The 21,856-nt window shown below is 41.4% G+C and overlaps 1 protein-coding gene across 7 annotated transcripts in view; it reads left to right on the forward strand.

The window, feature by feature from the left end:
- The window catches only part of rgs12b (regulator of G protein signaling 12b), a 66,794-nt gene that overhangs the window by 35,519 nt on the left and 9,419 nt on the right, over window positions 1–21,856 (forward strand). For all 7 annotated transcript variants that reach the window (XM_061830043.1, XM_061830045.1, XM_061830041.1 and 4 more), the window contains 10 exons: window positions 7,027–7,048; window positions 16,032–16,201; window positions 17,422–17,514; window positions 17,613–17,756; window positions 19,510–19,692; window positions 19,788–19,938; window positions 20,282–20,376; window positions 20,530–20,733; window positions 21,457–21,530; window positions 21,643–21,769. In XM_061830043.1, the coding sequence (XP_061686027.1) occupies window positions 7,027–7,048; window positions 16,032–16,201; window positions 17,422–17,514; window positions 17,613–17,756; window positions 19,510–19,692; window positions 19,788–19,938; window positions 20,282–20,376; window positions 20,530–20,733; window positions 21,457–21,530; window positions 21,643–21,769 (1,263 nt within the window). The remainder of the gene's footprint in view (window positions 1–7,026; window positions 7,049–16,031; window positions 16,202–17,421; window positions 17,515–17,612; window positions 17,757–19,509; window positions 19,693–19,787; window positions 19,939–20,281; window positions 20,377–20,529; window positions 20,734–21,456; window positions 21,531–21,642; window positions 21,770–21,856) is intronic.

Below are 21,856 nucleotides of genomic sequence, written 5' to 3' on the forward strand. Positions count from 1 at the left end.
CCATTGTGGTTTTGTGCTTTTGTCACATTAACTCCTACGTTACAGAACAAGTAATGTCCATGCGACATGATAGAGGAAAACCGCAAGGGTAGGAGTTCTAGATAGAAAACAGTGAAAGAAGAGGATTTCTGCCCCAGAGAATGTCAAAAGGAAAACAAGGTGAATGGGGGGAGAGGGCTAGGTAAAGTGACACTGAGGAATAACAAGCTCTAGGCTGTTTCTCTTGCTCTCAAAAGCCAGATGTGTGTTTACTTCAGCAGGAGAAGTAGTCCAAGGTGGAAATATTGCCAAAAATCAGGAAAATGGACACGAAGGCATAATTAATTTCTGGCCACTATTAGTCATAATGTAAAATTTATACACACGCGCCCAAGTTGTACGTGCGTGTCAGTCTGCGTGCAGTGCAGAAAACATTTGAACGATCCGCCAATTGCGTCTACTCCTTGAGTTCTTCTGCAGTTATTTCATTTGCTGTTGCCTCCATTTGTACTTAATTCAAAAAGATTTACTATTAGATTCCATTGTATTTTGCTCAGTTATTTGTGACAGGTACGAGCTCAAGGCAAGTCGCCAAGTAAAATAAACATTTATCACTCCCTCAGCCATCTGAGTCACAAGCGATATGTGACTCAATTCTTGCAAAACAAACAGCAACCGCATTCCTTTTGTTAGAGTGCAGATATTGATTTCAAATTGCACAGACATTCCATCTTGCCCAGAATTCCACTAACAAATATATTTAGTGATTTATATTTAACATTTGTTACGTTTGTGATTTGTGCAACTCTATCCCAGGATCAGACTGGTTTATGCTCACATGTGAGGAGTCACCAGTGAGTCCCTTTTAGGTCATTATAAGCCAATAGGCCCGTTTCCATCTTGCCTCTCCAACTTTCAAACGAAGCAGTTGTAAGACCTGGCAGGAGGTCTCAGGTCCTCTCAATGGCCGCTACTATTCACCTGATATTCAAAAGTAAACACTCAGGCACGCACACTTTCAAACTGTGGGTGCAACAGCTTCCTTTTCAACTGCAAGTGTGTTTGTGTGTGTGCTCAGTGTGGCACTTTAGCGTTTTCCAAAATTAGATTGTCAGTTATTGAGTTTGATATCTTTGGGCTCTTTTTCGGCACCTTTTAAGATTACTTGAACGAACCGGGGTTCCTCCAAGTTGAAATCTTCTATGGAATCGCTGAGCTCTTCTAACACATGCACGCGAATCTCATTCCTTACCAAAGTAGTTTGCTTTGGTACAAACAGTGTTGTCTTTGTGTTTTGTTGAGAGCACATGCGATCCCTCATAGTTTCCCTCACAGATAGACAAGTTTTATTCGCCAAGTCGAGTCTCACGACTCTCTTTGTGCCTCATCCTCTAAAACAGACCCATTGTTTTTCGAGGACTCATTCTCCCAACTGGAAGCTCATGCGCACACAGCGAATGTCTTGTACGATTCCGTTTGTTTAAAGAAGGTTTTATAGCTGTTCATGTAAAAATTTTATGAAAACAGTTGGAGCGGATGGCCATAAATTGTGCTGAGTGTTTAACCCAACATCCTGGCTTCATAACTGATGATGTAAGCCCCCCTTTCACCCGACTCGCGGCAAATTTATCACTTGAGAGCAGAGGTAGGTAGAGGAGACAAAATTTTGTACAAAAGTAGGAGTTCTGCTACTTGACAAGAATAGGATTCAGGTAAATGTAAAACGTAGTTCTCCAAATAATTGATTAAGAGTAAAATAGTACTCGGTGAAAAAAAACTATTGTAGCATAAATCAAGAGTAACCTAAATCAGCAAATAAAATAAAAATGTCTATAAAATATGAATGTGCAAATTTACATTCCTGTTGATTTATATAACTTAATCTGTTACAATATAAGATATATATATAAAATATTTTAGTATAACAAATGATGAATTAAATCTTTGTCAGCTCACAAATTAAGACAAATTCAACTCCAAGAAATGCTTTTATGCTACAGTATATTGTTTACACTTGTTAAACAGCACAACACTGCAGGCTCACCAGGCAGATTTAAAAAAAGGAACAAGGCTGCAGGAGATTTAACCCCCCCCCCCCCCCTGCTCAAATGCCAGGTTTTTGTGACATAAAAAGGTTTAAACCAAGATAAATCATTATAAAACTTGTTCCACCACTATTGTGATAGACTTTACATAACTGAATTTATTATTATTGTCCATCCATCCATCCATTTTCTGAGCCGCTTATCCTCACAAGAGTCGCGGGGGTGTTGGAGCCCATTATTATTATTATTATTATTATTATTGTAATCTTTTTGAGAGGCGATGTAAAAACTGAAAAAATCTTGTTCAGGTCACCATTGCAAAAGAGAGGCTTTGTCTCAGCTGGTTCTTTACCTGGTTAAATCAATAAAACAATAATCATCATAATAATCAAATCAATCTGGCTGCAGATGTGTGCACTCCCTCTTGTTCAGTAACTGGCATGTGGCTGTGTTCAGGAGTAACAGATCACATTGAAACTCATGTTCAATTGGAGTCCACACACACCTGCTGGGTGGCCACCATTCTTTTTTAAGTGCTCTAAAACACATACATGGCGTCAAAGAAACATTTTTGTTTTTGCTTTAATTCGCTGAAACAACTGAATGAAGACGCTGTTTAAAGTCCAGACTACAGTATTGATAGTGTGTAAGTGTGTGTGTGTGTGTGTGTGTGTGCGTGTGTGCGTGAGTGAGTGCGAGTGAGAGATAAGACAACCCACCCTCAAGAAGCATGTTTTACAGTTACTTATGACCACAAAGTACAGCTAATGTTGCACAGCCAATGCAACAAAATCATCTGCAATTTACCGCTAGTGTGTGTAAAATAAACTAGTTTGGGTGGAGGACACAATTTAAGTCGACGTTGTATGGCAAAGCTAATATATTTCCGAATCTGTAATTTCACCACAAGTCGCGCAGCATATTTTCCCCCCAATATGAGTCACTTTGATTGGCCCACAAAGACTCTGTGCGGGGTCATGTGGCTGCCTTATGCCATTTGATTGGTCAACTGAATTCAAACGATAGTAGTTGGAGTGGCACAACAGCACCTATGCAAAAGTCGAAGGAGAAGTCTGAAAATAGATCACGTGTCCAATGGATGATACAAAAGAAGTAGAAAGTTGCATATATATCAAAGTATGCATTAAAACTAACAAATACTTGAGTAAATGTAACGCCTTCCTACCCACCTCTGATTGAGAGTAACACCCAAGGTACCCAACCACTCCCTGCATCCACAGATACACACAACAAAAACCGCAGGACTACCTGGTGAGCTAAAAGTGGAATATGCAGGTAAAGATGCTCACAGATGGTTTGCAATAAGAAGAGGAGCCTTGCTGCCATCGCCGTCGCAACCCCAGATTAGTCCATCATGGTCCTTGAGATCCACTCAACTAATTTCGATGTACTTTAAAGATGCACTATATAACATATATAACATATTCTAACTTCTCTCATGCATCTGTGCTACCGTAAACGTCGTCTTTTGTAGTGGAGAGTCAACCATGGGGTGGGGGGGGGGGGTGGAGGTAGTAAAACTCTGGCAAACCAATTAGGTATAGTGTCGTGGAAAAGATTTTCCCTTTGGGTACCAGTGACACAATGATGGTACTGTGTGCACAGTACTCAACTGAGAAATGGCATGTCTGGAATGAAAAAGTGTCATGACTTGGCTGTTTAGAAACTGTAAATGATTTAAAAAGAATTCAGCGCAAACAAAATTAGGCTTTTATTCCTTCATTCTGAGCATACTGAATTGTTTTAATCCACACAATACTGGTGTATTGTTCATTTGCTGTTGCATTACTATTTCTGCCAATCATCAAAATATTCACAAGTAAGGTGAACACAAAATATTGCTATATTGTGTAATCCAAAGTAATGGGAGTTACCGCAGTTACAATAAAAAGGCTGAAAGGCAATGACCTTTTTGTCATGGTTGTAGAAAAAAAAAATAATAAAAGTGAGGGAATAATGAAGTGAATGACCAGAAGGAGAAGTGCACAGATACTGATTAGTTTTTGTGAATACAGCTCAACTGAGGGAAAGACGAGACAAAAGGAGGGGGCATGAAAACGGTTGTGTGGGAGCGAGGGAAGAAAAAAAGGAAGAGAGGAATTTTGGGGCCTGTACTCAAGGGGCCGACGCACCACACCGCAGGGAACGTCTGGAAGTAATCACATTAGCGTTGGGGTGGGGGTGAAGACCAACACATCCTACATAAAATGGGATTCTTCTATATGAAACACACACAGTAGAAATAAAGCGCATGCCACTGAGTTGTGTGCAAGATGCTCTGATCAGCAAAGCAATCAGGTGTCGATAGTAAGGTTACTCATTTGCCCTTTGTGTTACGTTCACAACAGTTAATTACCACAAAGTCAGATCAAAAGCTCTGCTATTGCAGGCAGTATTTAAAATAAATCACTAAACCCAGACATGACACCGAGCGCAACATGTGGCGATGGTTAGCCCGCAGCTTCACTGATGAAACAGACAAGTTGCACATGAAGTCACCAAGCATAATGGATGCTTTACCATTAGATCAGTGCAAAGTGATTTGTTCAATATGGGCAAACGCAGCAGGATTTATTATTATTACTATGCGTACTATCGGTCCATGTTAAAGTCAGCCAAGCAATCGTGTTTGGGCACATTTGTTGCACTGGAACAGAAAGGCACTGCTGAACTGTTGCCACAAAGTTTGAAGCCTTGATTTGGCTAAACTACAGTAGATGTGAATCTAAGGGGGGTAGCCCTGGTTGGATTAGGAGGTGTTTCAACACAATCTCGGAGGAAAACCATATGCCAACAAGTCTTTTTATCATGATGGAAAATGTGAGCCCATTACACATTACGCTACGTGATTGTTGTACAACTTGCATTTCCCATTGTTCTGTTGTCGTGCAAACAAGGACCTTTTTCAGTGTCTGGTCTTATTGTTTTTATCCAACACCTTACTTGTTCATAAGGAATTTAAGTATTTTCCTCAAGTTCTTTCCCATATACTCAGGTTACCATAAATCCACAGATGGCAGGCTTCATTTACGGTATGTAAATCATTAGAGCGAAGTAACCGCAACTATTCTTTACATAAGTAGTCAAGGGAAATAGTTCAGATGCTTCCTGGCATTTTTTTTTTTTTGCTTGGTGTCAGAACTACTCCACCAGAACTTGTCAGGAGGCCTGTGAAACAGGCCATTGCTGAACCCAAGGGGCAGACCCCAGTTAACAGTTTTCCGTGACTAACCGATGTTAAGGAAGATTCATTTCATTTTGTCAAGCCAGAATCACTAAGATGACGTAGAATGTAGTCACTCCCTAGTAGCACTACAGAGACTTACTGTAAGTGTCCCGAACACATGTCATGACTTTCTGGGGGAAAAACAAAAAAAAATCATCTTTATGCAGAAGACGTTCATTCCTCACAAAGTAGTCGACCATTGTTGGCATCTAGCTTTTGATCATCTTAAATGGAAGTGAAAATCGACTTATTGCGATTTTTTTCTTCTCTTTACACTGCACATGGTAAAATGAAAACTGTGAGTTCAAATTTAACAGATGTATTCTATTGTATTTACTTTTTACCAAACAATCCATGTACCGGGACTTTATTTGAAATAACATCACTTTTGGATCTTATCATGTGATAATTTCCATGCTGGATTATATTTTACTATCACAGTTTCTGTCCTAAATTTTACACCACACACAACCTGATTCACATTGAAAATCACAAAAAAACAACCGCACATGATAGTAGGTGGGAGATCTTACTTGTCAGGGCTTGAGCAATCGATTCAAGATGAGTCTGTAGTCAATATGGAGGGTTTATGAGGTGAACATTTATCCAAAGTGAAATTATATGTGATGGAATGAGGGTGAAAATACAGCTCCACATTGCAACATTTATTAAGCATTTATTAAGCATGAGTGAGGAATAAAAATGAATGAATTTCTTTTCTGGCTGTTTGTCTTTCTTTGTCTTTTTTCTGGCATGATGTGACTTGACAACGTTGTTTATAAACTTCCTTTCTCTTCCTCATCTCATCTTGGGTATAATTTGTGTGGTTCTGCGTTATCGTGATTTTATGGAAACCAAATGTAGATATAATGAGATCCACTGTAGAAAAGATATGGAAAATATGCAGTTAGAAATACCAAGATATTATTTTGACTGACAGGACGGTGTAATTGCGCTTAGCATATCTGCCTCATGGTCGAGAGGTTCGGAGTTTGAATCCCAACTCAGGCCTTCTTTTGTGGTATTCACATGTTCTCCCAAGTGAACAAAGACAGACTCCAGCTCACCTGCAATCCTAATGAGGATAAGGCATGTTTTTTTTGTGATTTTAGGGCACATTAGTGTAATATGCTGCATCTTTTATAGCATATTCACAAATAAGGTAAAATAAAAGGTCAGTTCAGGAATTTTAACAGTGATAATCAAAACTGAGAACTGTTGTCTTTCTTAACTCACCTTTATTTCTTTAAGTAAAGGTATAACCTTTCTCATTAGATTAGCTAGTGTACCCAATATTATGGCTGCCTGGACATTTTAATTTAAATCTGTTTTCTTTGGTTGTCTATGTTTGTTTCTGTGACTGCAATTAGGATTACAGTGCACTTCTTTTTTGTCTCCCTTTTGTAGGTGTGGTTATCTTGGTTTGGCATGTGTTAAATCATGCATCTCTGTGAAGTACTGTAGTCTGAACACTCACCGATAGAGTAAGCACCACCCGTCTAGGGAGGTGATCTTGCAGAGCAGGCACATCCAGTTCATAGATGAATCCACCCACTGAGGACCTGAGTCGATCATGACGTGTGTGTTTGTGTCTCATCGCGTGGAAAGTGTACCTTCATGCCGTCACGAGTTTGTGTGTTCAGGCCAAATGCCTGTTGGCCTTCACATCACTGTATGCGCATGTGCTTGAGTGTGTATCTTCTTTTCTGTGATGAGGAGTTATCCTAATCCATGTCTCTCTGTCTTTTTCTACAGTCTACTGCAGTCTCCGACGGAGGTGAGTTGCTGTTTTTCCCTTCAAAAATGTCATTATTGTCGATGTGTTCTCTACCATTTAATGGTAATTGACACACTCTTGCTCGGTATCTTGTTAGCTGGCCTCTCTTGTTCTATTGTTGCTCCTCTAAATGATAAATACAGTGGCAGAGGTATTGGAGATGTGGCCATGGCTATTTCAATTTGGATGCTGTAGAAATCTGGACACTTTCACACAAGATTCATATGAACAGCACACAGTTTAGCAGTTTCACGTGCTCACCCTGTGTGTTCTACTGTCTGTTTAACAACATGCTTAGCACACACTGAGGGTATTTCTTTGCAAGTTATGGAGATGAGTTACTTACTAGGAGCCCAAATTGTATTCAGGAATGGACCAGGTCCACTAACGGTAAAACTAAACAATATCGCTAAAACTAACCATCTCTACAAACTTGTCATTGAGATCTCTCAAGGCGTGGTTAGTCAGCATGTGTTTAAATAGTCGGCACCACTGAAGTTGCTCAACATGTGGCTAGATAAACAAAAGGCATCGATTGTGGAGCATGCAAATACTTTGACACCTCACTGGCACTGCAGATGGGAGATAAAAGGGAAAGCCGGAGGTGAGAAATGAGACAAAAGGGATTCAGCAGACATGTTGTTTTTTGGTTGCTCTCTTGTCACTCACACAAGTAGCATGGAGGATATACCAGGAACGGAGCCAAGTAATATTCACTTAGGCGGCCTTGGTGAGACCAGGGGTAATTGTGTATAAAATAGATAATAAAATTAGGGAATGAGGAATGAGGCTGTACATTGTACATTGTCTAAATATTAGGGAGTAGTGAAATGACCAAATACACGATCTGTGTGTCAGTCACAACTACGGTATTAAGATTACGGAGTACAGTTCAAGACTCCCAACTTTCTCCTTTACTGTTCAGGCCATATCGTGAGTTCAGTAACACAATATGTTCTTTTTCCATTGAAATATCACAAACTTTTAATCATTAATGCCTCATAACTAATAAATTATGCATATTGAAATTATGATACATTTATTCAGTGCTAATCAGCTATTGCAAATCATACGAGTCGCTCGCTGTGACGACCACTGACAGGGGAAATCTGAAGTATATTACGACACCCGTAGTCTTTAATGATTGTGGTCGCTAGAAAAAGACATTCACAAGCTTATCTAATTCCAGGGACTTTTTTTATTTTGACTTTACAGATAAAACTCTGAGATTGCGCAGTCTGTCATCAACCATGTCAAAATATCTCCTGAATATAAAAAAAAATCTTTCCACACCTGTGTTCAAATGCCAGGATTTGTTGAAAAAAAAAAAGGACCACAATGATTAATGGTTATCTTAATATTTCACATAGGTCACATGAATGGTGGAAAAGGTTTTCACATACTTTATCCTGGTCTCATTTTTTTTATTTTAAGCAAATGTGGAATTTTTCATTAAGGTGGAAGCACACTAATACCCAATATACTGTAGGATATGAACTAGGCAAACAAGGGTCTTGATATTTCTCGCTGGAGGAAACTGTCACATTTTCTTCTCTGCCTGTCCATCACTCCCTTGTACTGTTTTGCTATCACTATTAAAAAAATGCTGCTATCTCTCATTTTAGTTTGTATCCCTGGCATAGTGGCATAATACACAAAGATGTCTCACTGCAACAGACCCAAACCAAGTTAATAAGGTTAATATGAGTCCTGATTGCAAATGGCGAACTATATACACGGGTCGCCAACTCTTTCAAAGAGCTGTCTCGTTCTAACAGTCTTAATTTTTATGTAGCAAGACGAATGAGCGAAGCCGACCACTTCATTCGTTTTTTGTTGATCAATATTATGAACTCCAGACATTGTTAGACACATACAAGCACCAATGATTAATTAAGATAACTACAAATCAAACTTTACACTTAAATAATCGGATTACTTGTAATTATCATCTCTCCTGCTGTTCGCTGTTTCAATTCCACTTACTTATTCCGTGCACCGTCTTGTCAAATTGTTCCTACTGGAGTTCATTCATTCCATAGTCATATATTGTACAGTGTGGTAGGATAAAAGGATGCACCGACTTGGGTCAAAACATCTTTATTCCTTGACTAGCAAGAAACAACCTAATTACAGCATAGCGTCAAATGGTTTGCGCATTACCGCAAATCCCTCCCTGATGAGTGAGAAGCATGGTGCTACCAGACCAGAGAGCCGGACGTCCAGAAGGAGACTCATAAGGAAAAGGGCCTCAGGATGCTTCACCAAACTGCCGTAATGACTACGATGTCCATCCCTCGGAGGTGTGGGTGAAACCTGCTAGACAGCGCATCCATGTGATACAGAAGAAGGAAGCAAACACTCAATACTGTGTCATGAAAGCATGTGCACGAAAGCTTAGTGAGGGTGACCATGGGAGGGGAATTTGTGCCAGTAACATTACCTCGTCTGCCGCCACGTGAGCAGGCTTAAGCCTATCCTACGAAACGTCACATCAAGCACAAAACCTTTAGGACTGCGCTCAAGCACCCTAAACGGCTCATCACATGAGGATAAGCGGGTCAAGCCATGGGGGTTGTAGCGCACAAAAACAAAACGAGCCGACATAAGCTCAGACAGCACAAATGAACGAGGAAAACAATGGTGAATGACAACAGGAACCAAGGGGCCTCTTGGCAAAAAGGAAAAAGGCTGCAGTGGGGAACTCTTTGGGCAAATTTCACCAGGAATGCAGTGTTTGACCGAGCACCACCTCCACGGTAGCAGCGCCAAGATCCTCTTTCGGAACCTAGCACAACTCAAGCATGACACACAGTGTACAGTCGACTCAGTCACAAAGCGCAGCACGCAAGCAGCTTTCAGTGTCCGATAAAAACATGAACACAAATCTCATGTCCCGAATTGGAAAAGGTTCAAGGATTCCTTTGCTGTGCCAGTGGACTTTGGTGCCCTGACATGCATACACATAACCGCCCACCCTTTGACATCCTTGCGTAGTCCAGGCTAGACAAAATATGAACCCACCACCTTAAACAACGGCCATATGCCAGGGTGTTAGACGAAGTGTAAACGTGTCAAAAACCCCTGCATTACTACTTCACTGGATCCACAGGGCAGGGGAGGGTTGTGGGGGTATCAGTAGATACGTTGCAAAGAAGAGTGGAACCGCCTTCTATCATCACCACCTCCTGAATTTTAGGAGCCGTACCTGCCGACTTGAGAGTGTGGATGTCAGGGTCGTTGGGCTAGTAATCTGCTATCCTGGAAGAAAATCCATCACAAGTTTCACCGGACACACAAATGCACAGGTTAAAAAACTGTTCTGCCATCATGTTACACTTCCCAGTCACATGCTGAATGTCTGTCGTAAACTCAGAAATAGTTGCAAAGTGGTGCTGCTGGCAGGTCGACCAGGGTCTGTAATTTTCGACATAGCAAAGTAAGTTGCTTATGATCCACGTCTAACAAGAAGTTAGCATTTGTTAATACGCATTTTACTGGTGAAAAATGCAAGGGGCATTCCACACCCTCTGCACCTGTTGTTCAATTACCACTCCTACAGCAATGTCGCATCAGTAGTCAATGCTTCTGGCGCCGTGGAAAGTGGGTGGGCGAAGAGGGGAGCGTTTGTGAGTGCAAACTTAGTCTGAGGAAAAGCTTGGACCCTCTGAGTCAGGGGTCTGAAATTCAATTTTGTCACAGGACACGTCATAGCTATGGTTCCGCTCGGAGGGCCAATTATGGCTGCAAACCCATAAGAATGTGTGATTGTGTCAAAAAGTTACATATACACAAATAAATGGATAATTACTTTGGAAATCAGAAGCCGGTACAAACTATTAATTCAGTTATATTATGAATCCATTCCATTTAAAAAAATGGTTCGGTAACAAAAAATACTTGCATTATCTCAGTATTATTAAAAGTGAAGAGAATTTTCAATTGTCGTATTTTATTAAGAAACATAAGGTCAAGACACACTCTCATGGGCCACATAAAATGATCTGACGGGCCGGATTTGGGCTCCAGCCCAACAGTTTGACACCTGTCCTCTGAGGCATCCAAGAGGTTCATTTGCTTTCTCGCCATTGAAAGCATCATGAAGAGACTACAGAATGTGGGCCACACAAGGAAGGAAACCGAATATAAAAATCAACTCTGCCCAAGAACTTTTGCAGCACTCTAAATGAGATAGGAATTCTGCCACCACTTGCACTTTGGAAAGTTAAGAGACAACACCATGTGACAAAATTCAGTGACCTAAGCAATCAATCTCCAACAAAAAAAGGCGACATTCCTGTGGGTTGACAATCGGCTCATGCATGTCCAGACGTTTGAAAACCTGTTAATGAAGCCATCGGCGATTGGAGCCATGTGCAAAGGTGAGACCCAGAGGCTTTTAGAATGCTGCACAACACGAAAGCGCTCCATAGTACCAAACTCCTCCTTAGTAATTTCCAATTTAGTCATGTTGAGACTTTGTTTATGGACAAAAACTGGTGGATCTACAGTGGAATGCAATGCTCCAGCCTGTTGTTCATACTGGTGGTGGAAAAACCTGATGATAAATAATTTGTGTGCTAACAGCTCAAGTCCCTCAGGTGCACAAGTAAAAGTAGCGATCAATCAAATGAAGTTTAGTGACATCAACAAGTTGTCCATTAGAACACAGAAAATTTGTGCCAATAATGGAAAGAGTTATGGAGCTGATAACAAGGTCCCACTGGAAATTGGGTCATCTACACAGTCACCAACCCGGAGCCGAATCCTTTGATGGGCTTGCCGTTAGCTGCATTCAGCCGAACTCTGCAGGCAACTGCCGCCTTGCCCGTGGTCGTGCAGGGAAACAAATTGTTGTGAGACTTGCCTCCCACAAGAAAATACCTCTTAGACAATTAATCTGAGATGACGAGCATCTCGTTTACTTCTCTGGCGGCCACAGATGCTACTGAACGCTGGCGTTACAGTTTCCCTGTGCCTCATAGGTTTAGTCATAACACGCCGTCGAGGCTTGGTGCCAAACCACTGGTGGAAGAAACAAAAGTTCCCCTCGCATCGCTTCCTCGTGACCACACCAGCCACCACCATCTGCTCCACGTCTCCCGAAACCACCTTTTGGGAATTTGCCATCACACTTTGCACGGCTAACTGGCTCGTAGCCAGGAGGACTTTATCTGCTTCCTCAGCCAGGCCTGGTAATTGCCATTAGTCCAGCAACCAGAGTTAGCCAGAACTGCATAACTGGGGTAGAAAAATATGCGAGAAAATTAAGCCGTCTTCATCCGAGCCCAAAAGCAACTGGATATTGTCCATAAGGTAAATCGCTGTGCCATCACCCATTCCGGGCAGAAAAAAGAGTGGATCCGCACTCTCAGATTCAGAGAGACTGTATGAAGTCCTTTGAGTGCGTTGTGTTTTCCATCACTTGGAGGTGCACCCAAAAGCTGCAGAGCACAACATGTTGTCTGTTGGTCCAGGGCCGTAATGCCATGTAATAATTTGCAGTGATTCCTCTGAGGTGGAACAGTGCTCTGACATGCTGAAACCATGAAACCGCGTCACTTTCACAAAACTCCGGCGGCCTTGCGGTAGGAACGGCACGTTGTGAGAGTTTTGTTGACACCATGGCCGAGGAGGCCACCTCTTCATCTCCTGCTAGGAACATCACACCAGGGTCACCAGTGTGGCAAGATAGAAAGATGCATTTACTTGGGTCAAAATGTCTTACTTTATGGCCAACAAACAACGGAAAACAACATGCACAGTTTGCACATGCCCGACCTCCCTGGCTGATTGGTGACTGTCATGGTCCTAGTGTCTATCACAACGGTATATATTTCTTGGGATCAGCAGAGACACTCCCCATAATGCTTTTTGTGTTTTCTGAGTAAATGTACCACGTATCTTTACAGCCTGTAGTACTATTCTCTGTAGCGTTATGTCAGGTTCAAATGCAGTACTACAAATACCCCAGGCAACCAGTCATATTTAAAACCACAGTTCAAACATTTAAAATCTTGGTCTTGAGGACTGTACTCCTCTGTCTCTCCGTTTTTCTGTAGCTCATTTGTATTGTTAATGTTTGCCTTTATTTGATGTGGGAGAGAGGTCAATATAAAATTGGGCTTATCTATGTATCGATATTATTATTGCGTGAGACTGTGTGTGCATCTGGGTACCTGGAGGCCTCCAAAAGTCACAGCGATGTCTGTCTCTTCACTACTTCATGAATACTGCAGTATGTGTGTGTGCTCACGCCCACATATCTGAGTGTGTGTGTGGACATGTCCTGTTGTTTTGCCTTTCCTCCTCCCTCCGCTCTGAATTATTTATCATTTCAAGACCTGTGTAGGCATGTATCACTTACCCACCGAGCAGATTATTGGCGGACACGTACAATTATACGTGCATGTGGCCGTGTGCGTGCTGAGACTTGAATGCGTTGAGTCTCTCGGGTTGTTAGCCTGATTATGTCTTTTCCTCCTTTCATTCTTTTCTACCTTGTCCTCCATGTGACGATGTCACAGTTTGTGTGTGTTAAACGTAGTGCAGGGTTACCCTGTGAGGGGCCCTGTTAACGTGGGTATGGATGGAGGTGCTTGGCTACCGCTTAGGATTCGATACCGATGGCACCACACTGGTTGCTACCAGCTTTACCCAGGTGAGGAGATATGGCATAACGAAAAATAAAGTTAATGTAGTGAGTAATTATTACGCTTGCCAGCAATTTGTTCATTTGTGCGCAATTTCCTTTATGCAGTTTTATGATCAGAAAGAATTTTTCAATTCTTTCTAAACATTTTTGGTGAAAATGCACACATTGATTGTCATAAAACATTTAAAACTTCCTTCACAAACTCTTTGGTGTGGATGAAAAAAAAAAAAAAAAGAAAATGACTAGAATTTGGTCTAGTTATACACTGATCAAATTTTGAGTTAAAGTGAATTATATGTATCCATCCGTGTTTGGAGCCTATCCCAGCTGACTCTGGGCGAGAGGTTTCAAACTGCAAATTGTTTTTTTTCTTTCAGATATGTATCGTAGATCTTGGATGCAATCCTTACTCGTTGCCTATGAAGGTCATACATTTTGGCAGAAGTTTGCATTCTACCAATGGAGTTGAGTCCTGTTTCGTGATTGAATGCTTCCAAAAAAACCAATTAAACTTTAGGGGGCACGCATACCTGAGTCTAATGACTGAAATGTCCATATAGTAAACTTCTGTATACTGTATCCCAAGGTTGTAACACTGAAAAAAAAAACCCAGATAATTGTTGTAGAATAACTTGGAGTAGAGTGGGGGTGAAATGAGTTTAAAGTGGTTCGCTGGAACAATTGTGTCTGGGTGTGTTGTTAATAAGCAGTTGCTAATGTCCATGGTGTGATGATTAAAGATTTTCCACCGAAGTAATTGTGCAACAAAAAAGTGCGCAAAGTTGTGAGTGAGTCAGTACTGAAGGAATTGTTCCTTGAATGAGTTGTCACGCCACTCATCAACTAGGTAACATGAAGATGACGATGTTGAACATAAATAGTTAAGTGAACCGCTGCATACTTGCCGTTTGCCACCTACGGATTCACTGATTCATGGATTTTTTTTTTTTTTTCATTTTTTAAAAATCAAGATGTTTTTCCCCTGTTTTTCAATGCAATTATAGTGGACAGATAAACACAAACCACTAAATTGGTCTATTTGTTAAATTCCAAAAAGAAAAAATAAGATCGTGACAGTCATAACAACATCTGTCATCCTATTAGCCAAGTCATTTTGGCTTGGAAACACATTTTTAACATTTATTTATCCTCTCATACAATGTGTATAGCATTAAATCATTTACTATTTCTCTCTAACTTGACTTAATAATGTACCCAAAACATTACAAACCGGTAGTTTAATTTAGTTCAACCCCTGCAAATTAGAGCATAATAAGAATAATAACTCCCGGAATAATTCTGTCAAAGAAAAATGTTATTACCTTTATAAGGCGCCATTTTTATATTGTGGATTGTTTTATAGCCATAAATTAGCCAATAGTTGTCAGACTGGCACATATCCAAATCAGGAATGCTTCTGTAACACCTTTATGTGTCCTAGTATTATTTTTTGTTATTGTCCTGTGTGTGACCGTATTGTTTCCGATTGTTTGACTTCATACCTCAAATCTTGTTGAACTTGACGGAGAACATTATCACTGAAACAATTCAAACAATAAAATCCATGTCATAGCAGGAATTATTCACTGTTCTTTTTGGAGTTGAACAGTGATGAATGAAGAGAATTACAACGGAGTAAATACAATTATGTAAAACAACCTGTGACCGAAAAGGTTAACATATGAACTAGTAGAAATCACACTGAAATCATGCGGGCTCTGTTTCAGCCAGATTTGAATCTTCTTGTTCATTCACTAGCTTTTCATTATCTTGGCCACCTGACTACTGATCCCCCAACGTGCTGCTTGTTTTTTTCATTTTCTTTGCAGTACAGGCTATGTTCAATTCATGCAGCCTTTTCTTTTTGTCTTTTTAACTTCTTGGAACAATTGCACAACAGTTTTTCCTCCTAATAATGTACAATATGTAGAGTCCACAAGTGTATCTGTTGTGTGTAAATTACTTTTTGGGCCTTATTAAGGGATTGTGAAAATGACCATGTTTACACCCATTCACTGATGTCCGTTTTCCATTGAGTCATAATCGTAATAATAATAATAATTCATAGCAGAATGAGTACAGTGCTATTAATTTGATCTCAATTTAACATTAAGTACACATTTGGCGATGTGGTGACGTATCTTCTTTTGAACAAGAGAAAATAATTATAGTTTAGCATTCAAAATATAATTTCTGTTAAAGAGCTGCTCCTCAATGAAGTATTAACGATTACAGAAACAACAACAAAATCAAATGGAAAATTCACATCGTTAATGAAGGGAATCCAACGGTGTGCGTATGTGCGTGTGTGTGTGTGTGTGTGTGTAGAATTGAACAGTGTGGAGCTGCAGGGCTGCAGCAGCGACAACAGTCTGAACAGCAATGCCAGCCTCCCTAGTGTGCAGAGCCACCGCCGCCACACCGAGAGGAGAGTGGCCAGCTGGGCCGTGTGCTTCGAGAGGCTGCTACAGGACCCCTTGGGAGTCCGCTACTTCTCGGTAACATATTGCAGCTGTTTTCCTCCACAGTTCATGACTTTGACTTTGCCAGATGAGGGTTTCCTTTGAACTTGTCTTTCAAGAAACTTGTTGTTACTAATTGTACCATTGACAGTGCAGGTGCAGTTCACCCGTGACCTCCAACACTCAGAAAAGGAAAGCTGGTGTAATAGATTTGTGACACATTTATCAATCAATAACAGCAATGCATTGGGCACCCCTGTTGTGTGTGAATGTGCGGAGATGTTGGCAGCTTTAGAAGTGAGCCACCGGAGCTACAATCAGGCACTAGCTAGCTTCCATAGAGAGCCAAGCAGTGAGTTCCCTGTGAAACGTCTTAAAGGTATCACCCGGAGACCACATTGCGGTGGAAGGTAAAAAGTAAAGAGCGGGTGCCGTTGCATTGACGTAAAGGCCGTTTTACTCCGCACTTGCTCAAACGTGAATGGAGCGCGTGACACAGAAGCAACGACCACGACGCCCTGGCCAAGCATTGTCAAATTTGGAAGTGCTGCTGTAATACCCTGCCAAGAAGTAACACTCTAAAGTTTTCCTGCTGTAGAATGAGACAGCACCTCGGGAACTGTAGCAAGATCTCTATTCCTTTTTTTGCAAAATAAAGCTCGGTCCATCGCTCTGCCTTCTTCTATATGTCGCGAGATGTATTTGCTTTTGTATCCAAAACCTCGAGACACAAAGACCCTGCCTTTACTAGAGCTTTCTCCATTTTCCCTAGTACAACTATGACATAAAAGCACATGGAAATGAGTCTGCCAAACTCGGAGCCTGCTGGCGTCACTGTGACAACGCTCTCTTTTTTTCTATTCAACTTGATACCGTTGAGCGTCAGCCGACCTCTACTTTGCTGCGACACTAGAAACCGCGTTGCTGCCCCCTCAGCACGTACACAATAAATGAGAAAGTCGAGGGCGGCATTTCTATTGCCGAGTGTGGTGGGAAAGATTTTTTTGTTTAACACGTCCCTGCATGACCCTTAAATCCTTCCCGATAGATATATCTGTAACCCTTAGGATGTCACGATTCTCTGGTAAGCAGTGAAAATTTACCATGTTATATATAAATTTTGTAGCATTAGCAATTAAACATCGGAATGAAACTACCGTGGTGTTTGGTTGACATCATTCCCTTGTGGAGTTAAGGGCCTGACCCCAATTGTGCATCCAGTTAAGTGATGTTTTCATCCACATTTTTTGCTGCAGGAATTCCTGAAGAAGGAGTTCAGCGAGGAGAATATTTTGTTCTGGCAGGCATGTGAGTTCTTCAGCCACGTCCCTGAAAATGACAAGAAGCAGGTACATCATACACGACGCCTACGTTTTATTCCCATTTGATACCCGTTTGCTGCGATATATTTCAGGCGGTATCGCTTTCTCTCCTGTCTTGCTTGCAGTTGTCTCAGCGAGCCAGAGAAATCTACAACAGCTTCCTGTCCAGCAAAGCCACCACGCCAGTTAACATCGACAGTCAAGCTCAGCTCGCTGACGACATCCTCAATGCCCCCCGACCTGACATGTTCAAGGAGCAACAGTTACAGGTTGGCTATACACCAAAAACGCAAATTTATTCAACTTAGTAACCACTGAATTAAGTGTGATACATAAATAAATTGATAAATAAATCAAGTATGTACACACACACACACACACACACACACACACACACAAACAAAAAAAATCTATAATCGTGTCTGAGCATTAGATTTATTGATTAAAAAATGCTATCATGACAATCCATTACTTGTACAGTGGTGGCTGTATATATAACAAGATAAGCAAGGCGTGTTGTGTTGGGAGGCACTTTACTGAAAAGCTCTATTGATTGGATCGAAAATCTTACTTCTGATAAGAGTCACAGGGTTAGAAAATTATCTTTACCACCATCTTTTCAATCTTGACTCATCTAACATTCACACCTCCTACAGATTCTGAACCGCAAATGTGGTTTCTTTAAACAGCCTGTAAACTTGTGATGCGGTAATTGCAATCACACCACCCACATATCTACAGTCACACAGCGACATAGAGTGCAACCATGGCCCTGCTTGGGGCTTTTCCTGACCCCCTGGGTGGGTCCCTGCTGGCTCTATGCGGCAGCCCGCTATACTGATAAAGTTCACCTCTGAACAAAGGTAGGAGGCCTTGTCCATGTCATTACTGTAAGATTTTGAAATTGTCTTGTCGGTGTGTGAATTAATTAGCTACTGGTAATCATTTTGTGAATGAGGTGACAATTAAAAAAAACATAGGAAGTCCTGTTGTCTAGATGACAGTAATGCGCTAAATATTTAGTGCATCCATTTTCTCAAATGTGTATGCTGATTAGGGTCACAGGTGAGCTGGAGCCTATCCCAGCTGACTTTAGGTGAGAGGTGGGGTGGACCCTGGAGTGGTCACTTGCCAATACAGAAAAAGAAATGTTCACATTCTCACCCATTGGGAATTGAAAATCTTTAATGACCGCATCTTGCATATTTGGTAATGTGAGAGGAAGCCAAAGGACAGGGAGAATATGCAAATGTCACTCAGGAAAGCTGCAGCCCAGATTTGATTCCTGAACCACAGAACTGTGAGGCGAATGTGCTAATCACGTGACTCTACTGTGTCTATAAAAATGCCTACGTTTGTAATACTGGTGACTTTGGTGTGGGCAGCGTGGGATCGATTCCCACTCAGTGATGGTGTCGATATGTGCCCTGCGCCTGACTGGTGAACAGTTCAGGATCTAGTCTGCCTTTTGCCCAATGTTAGCTGTACGGTGGAGCAGCTGTAGAGCGTTGGTCTCACAGTTCTGAGGACCACTGTTCAAATCCCAGCCCCGTCTGTGTGGAGTTTGCGTGTTCGCCCCGTGCCTGTGTGGGTTTTTCTCTGGGCACTGCAGTTTCCTCCCACATCCCAAAAACATGCATTAATTGGACACTCTAAATTACAGTACAACTGTTGTCTGTCTCCATGTGCCCTGTGATTGGGTGGCTACTAATTGAGGGTTTACCCTGCCTCCTACCTGATGACAGCTGAGATAGGCTCCAGCACTCCCACGACCCTTGTGAGGATAAGCCCCTCAGAAAATGGATGGATGGATGGATATAATACTACTCTGTAATAACTTTCAACAATCCAACATAGGTGGATGTCTTCCTCACATTTTCGGTGCTTTGGTGAAAATTGTCCTCATTGTTGTACTTTTATTCGTCCATCAGTCCTTCTCTAATCCTTTGATTCTGAGTAATCATTATATTTGAATTTTGCCTCCTTGTGCTGATGACTTCTCTTTACGTCTGCCTATTTTAGATTTTTAACCTGATGAAGTTTGACAGCTATACGCGATTCCTCAAGTCACTGCTCTACCAAGCATGCATGTTAGCGGAGGTGGAGGGCCGACCCCTGCCTGACCCTTACCACATCCCCAGCAGCCCCACCTCCAAACACAGCACCACTGGCTCGGACCGTTCCAACCTGTCCACGCCCAAGAAGGTAAGCAAAAACACACGTGCGTCGGCCTCCACTCTGCTCTGTGTCAAAGCAACTGCTGTCGAGCCATTTCCTTTCTTCCTGTTTGGGTTCTGCAGGAGGACAAAAGGAGCAAGTCAGGCCGCTCTTTGAACGATGACAGCCGGGATGATTCAGGAGACCGGAGGAAGGGCATATTCTTCTCCTGGTCCCGCAACAGGAGCTTCGGCAAAGGCCCAAAGAAACGAGAACTGACCGACTTTAATTACAGTCAGTAGATGTTCTTCTTCACATGTGATAATTTATATTCTATTTTGTCATTCTCGACAACAACAACAACGCCATTGTGGAAGTGTAACTGTTAATGTCCTTATGTGGAATTACGCTAGGCACTTGCCTTTGTGCATATCATAAAGAACAATTTTTACTCTTTCACCGATGTGTAAATGAACAATGCATCGATTTCGCCACACAGATCAGTGAACAGATTACGTTTCCTTCTTCCACAATAAGAACAAGCTTCCAACTTTGGTGACAGTTCTACGAGAATATATTTCATCTTAATGGAATGATTTTTTTTGTTTGACCACAAAAGAAGTGAATTCTTTTTCAGATTTCTCTGGGAGCAATGGTCGGCGTGAATCCCAGGGTTCTCTGTCCTCAGGCGCCAGTCTGGAGCTTGGGACATCTGGTTCTGGGAAGAATGAGGTGAGTCTGGAAAGGCTGAAAAAGTGAGGTAAAGCTTTATGTAACAGGAACTTTCACAAGAGCATGTAGCTTTATTTCCTCATTGTTCTTCACTTATATTTCCCCACCTCCCCTCGCTGTTTTCTTAACGTCTCGAGTGTTTCTGTCCCTCAGGGAGATGTTTCCCGTGCGGTGGTATTGGAGCGTGGAGGAGGCAGCGCCCCCTTGAGGCAGTGCAACATAAACTTGCCAGACGGTTCCTGTTGCTCGGTACCGCTGAGGGCTGGTGTGTCCATCAGGGATTTGTTGCTGGGCCTCTGTGAGAAGCTTTGCATCAACCTGGCAGCTGTCGACCTCTTCTTGGTCGGAGGAGAGAAGGTACAACTCCCAAATTTTTAAGATCACAATGTTTTTGTCCAATAGTCACAGGGTTTTTTTCAAAGAATTTTTTTTTATAGAAGGATAAGAAACTGATGTCTGTAAGATGCATTTAAATCTGTTCAAATATTTGCAGTGCATCATGTTTCAAAACAGTCAAGGTCAACCCTTCAATGATTAGTTACTCCCACTCGACTATAATATTTTAGAAACTGAATAGGACATTTGAATTCATTTTATTTGACATTCATGTTTTAAAAATAAGTTGTACACTTTTGAGAATCAAAACAGCTCAGCTTTTATGATGACTGCATAACACATAATGCAAAGGTGATTTTAACATTGTGTAAAAACAAGTTAACCCCTGTTAAAAAACTACATCAAATATCTTAAGTGACAAATAAAGTGATGATGGACATCACAGCTTGAATATCAGATATCATCTGTCTGTTGTTCAAATTGTTGCTTGCATGACTTTAGGGGTATTTGACTTCAATACGTACAATAAAGTGTGTTTGATGTGTTCAGTGCAGTTAAAGGGCTGTTTAATTGTTTTTTGGGCTTTTCTGGGCTGCATTTGAAGCTGTTCCCTCTCCTATTGTTAGTCATTTTTGGAATGATTATAATTAAAAAGTTTGGAAGCAGTCTTTATTTTTAAGCAATCCTTGTGGTGTAACTAACCAAAGCATTTTATTGCATTTCCTGATTTTTATTTTTTTCCAGCCACTTGTTTTGGACCAAGACTGTATGACGTTGTGCTCTCGGGACCTCAGACTTGAAAAGCGCACTCTTTTTAGGTCAGAAATTTGAGGTCCTTTTTATTATGACTTTGTAACACAATATTGTAACTTTTTCAATATTTGCAGCAAGTTTTTTTCAAGATCTAAATTCAATTTCCTCGTGTTCCAGGTTAGATTTGGTCCCCATTAACCGCTCAGTGGGTCTCAAAGCAAAGCCCACCAAGCCAGTGACGGAGGTTCTCAGGCCAGTGGTGGCCAAATATGGTCTGCACCTCTCAGATTTGGTGGCACGCATTGTACGTCGAGTTCTTGAAAGCTGGAACGTTGCAAATTGTCATCATATGTCTGAGCGAATTCCAATTGCGTTCATTTGGATTTGTGTT

This window comes from Syngnathoides biaculeatus, chromosome 9 (genome assembly GCF_019802595.1).
Source record: "Syngnathoides biaculeatus isolate LvHL_M chromosome 9, ASM1980259v1, whole genome shotgun sequence".
Classification (NCBI taxonomy): Eukaryota; Metazoa; Chordata; class Actinopteri; order Syngnathiformes; family Syngnathidae; genus Syngnathoides; species Syngnathoides biaculeatus.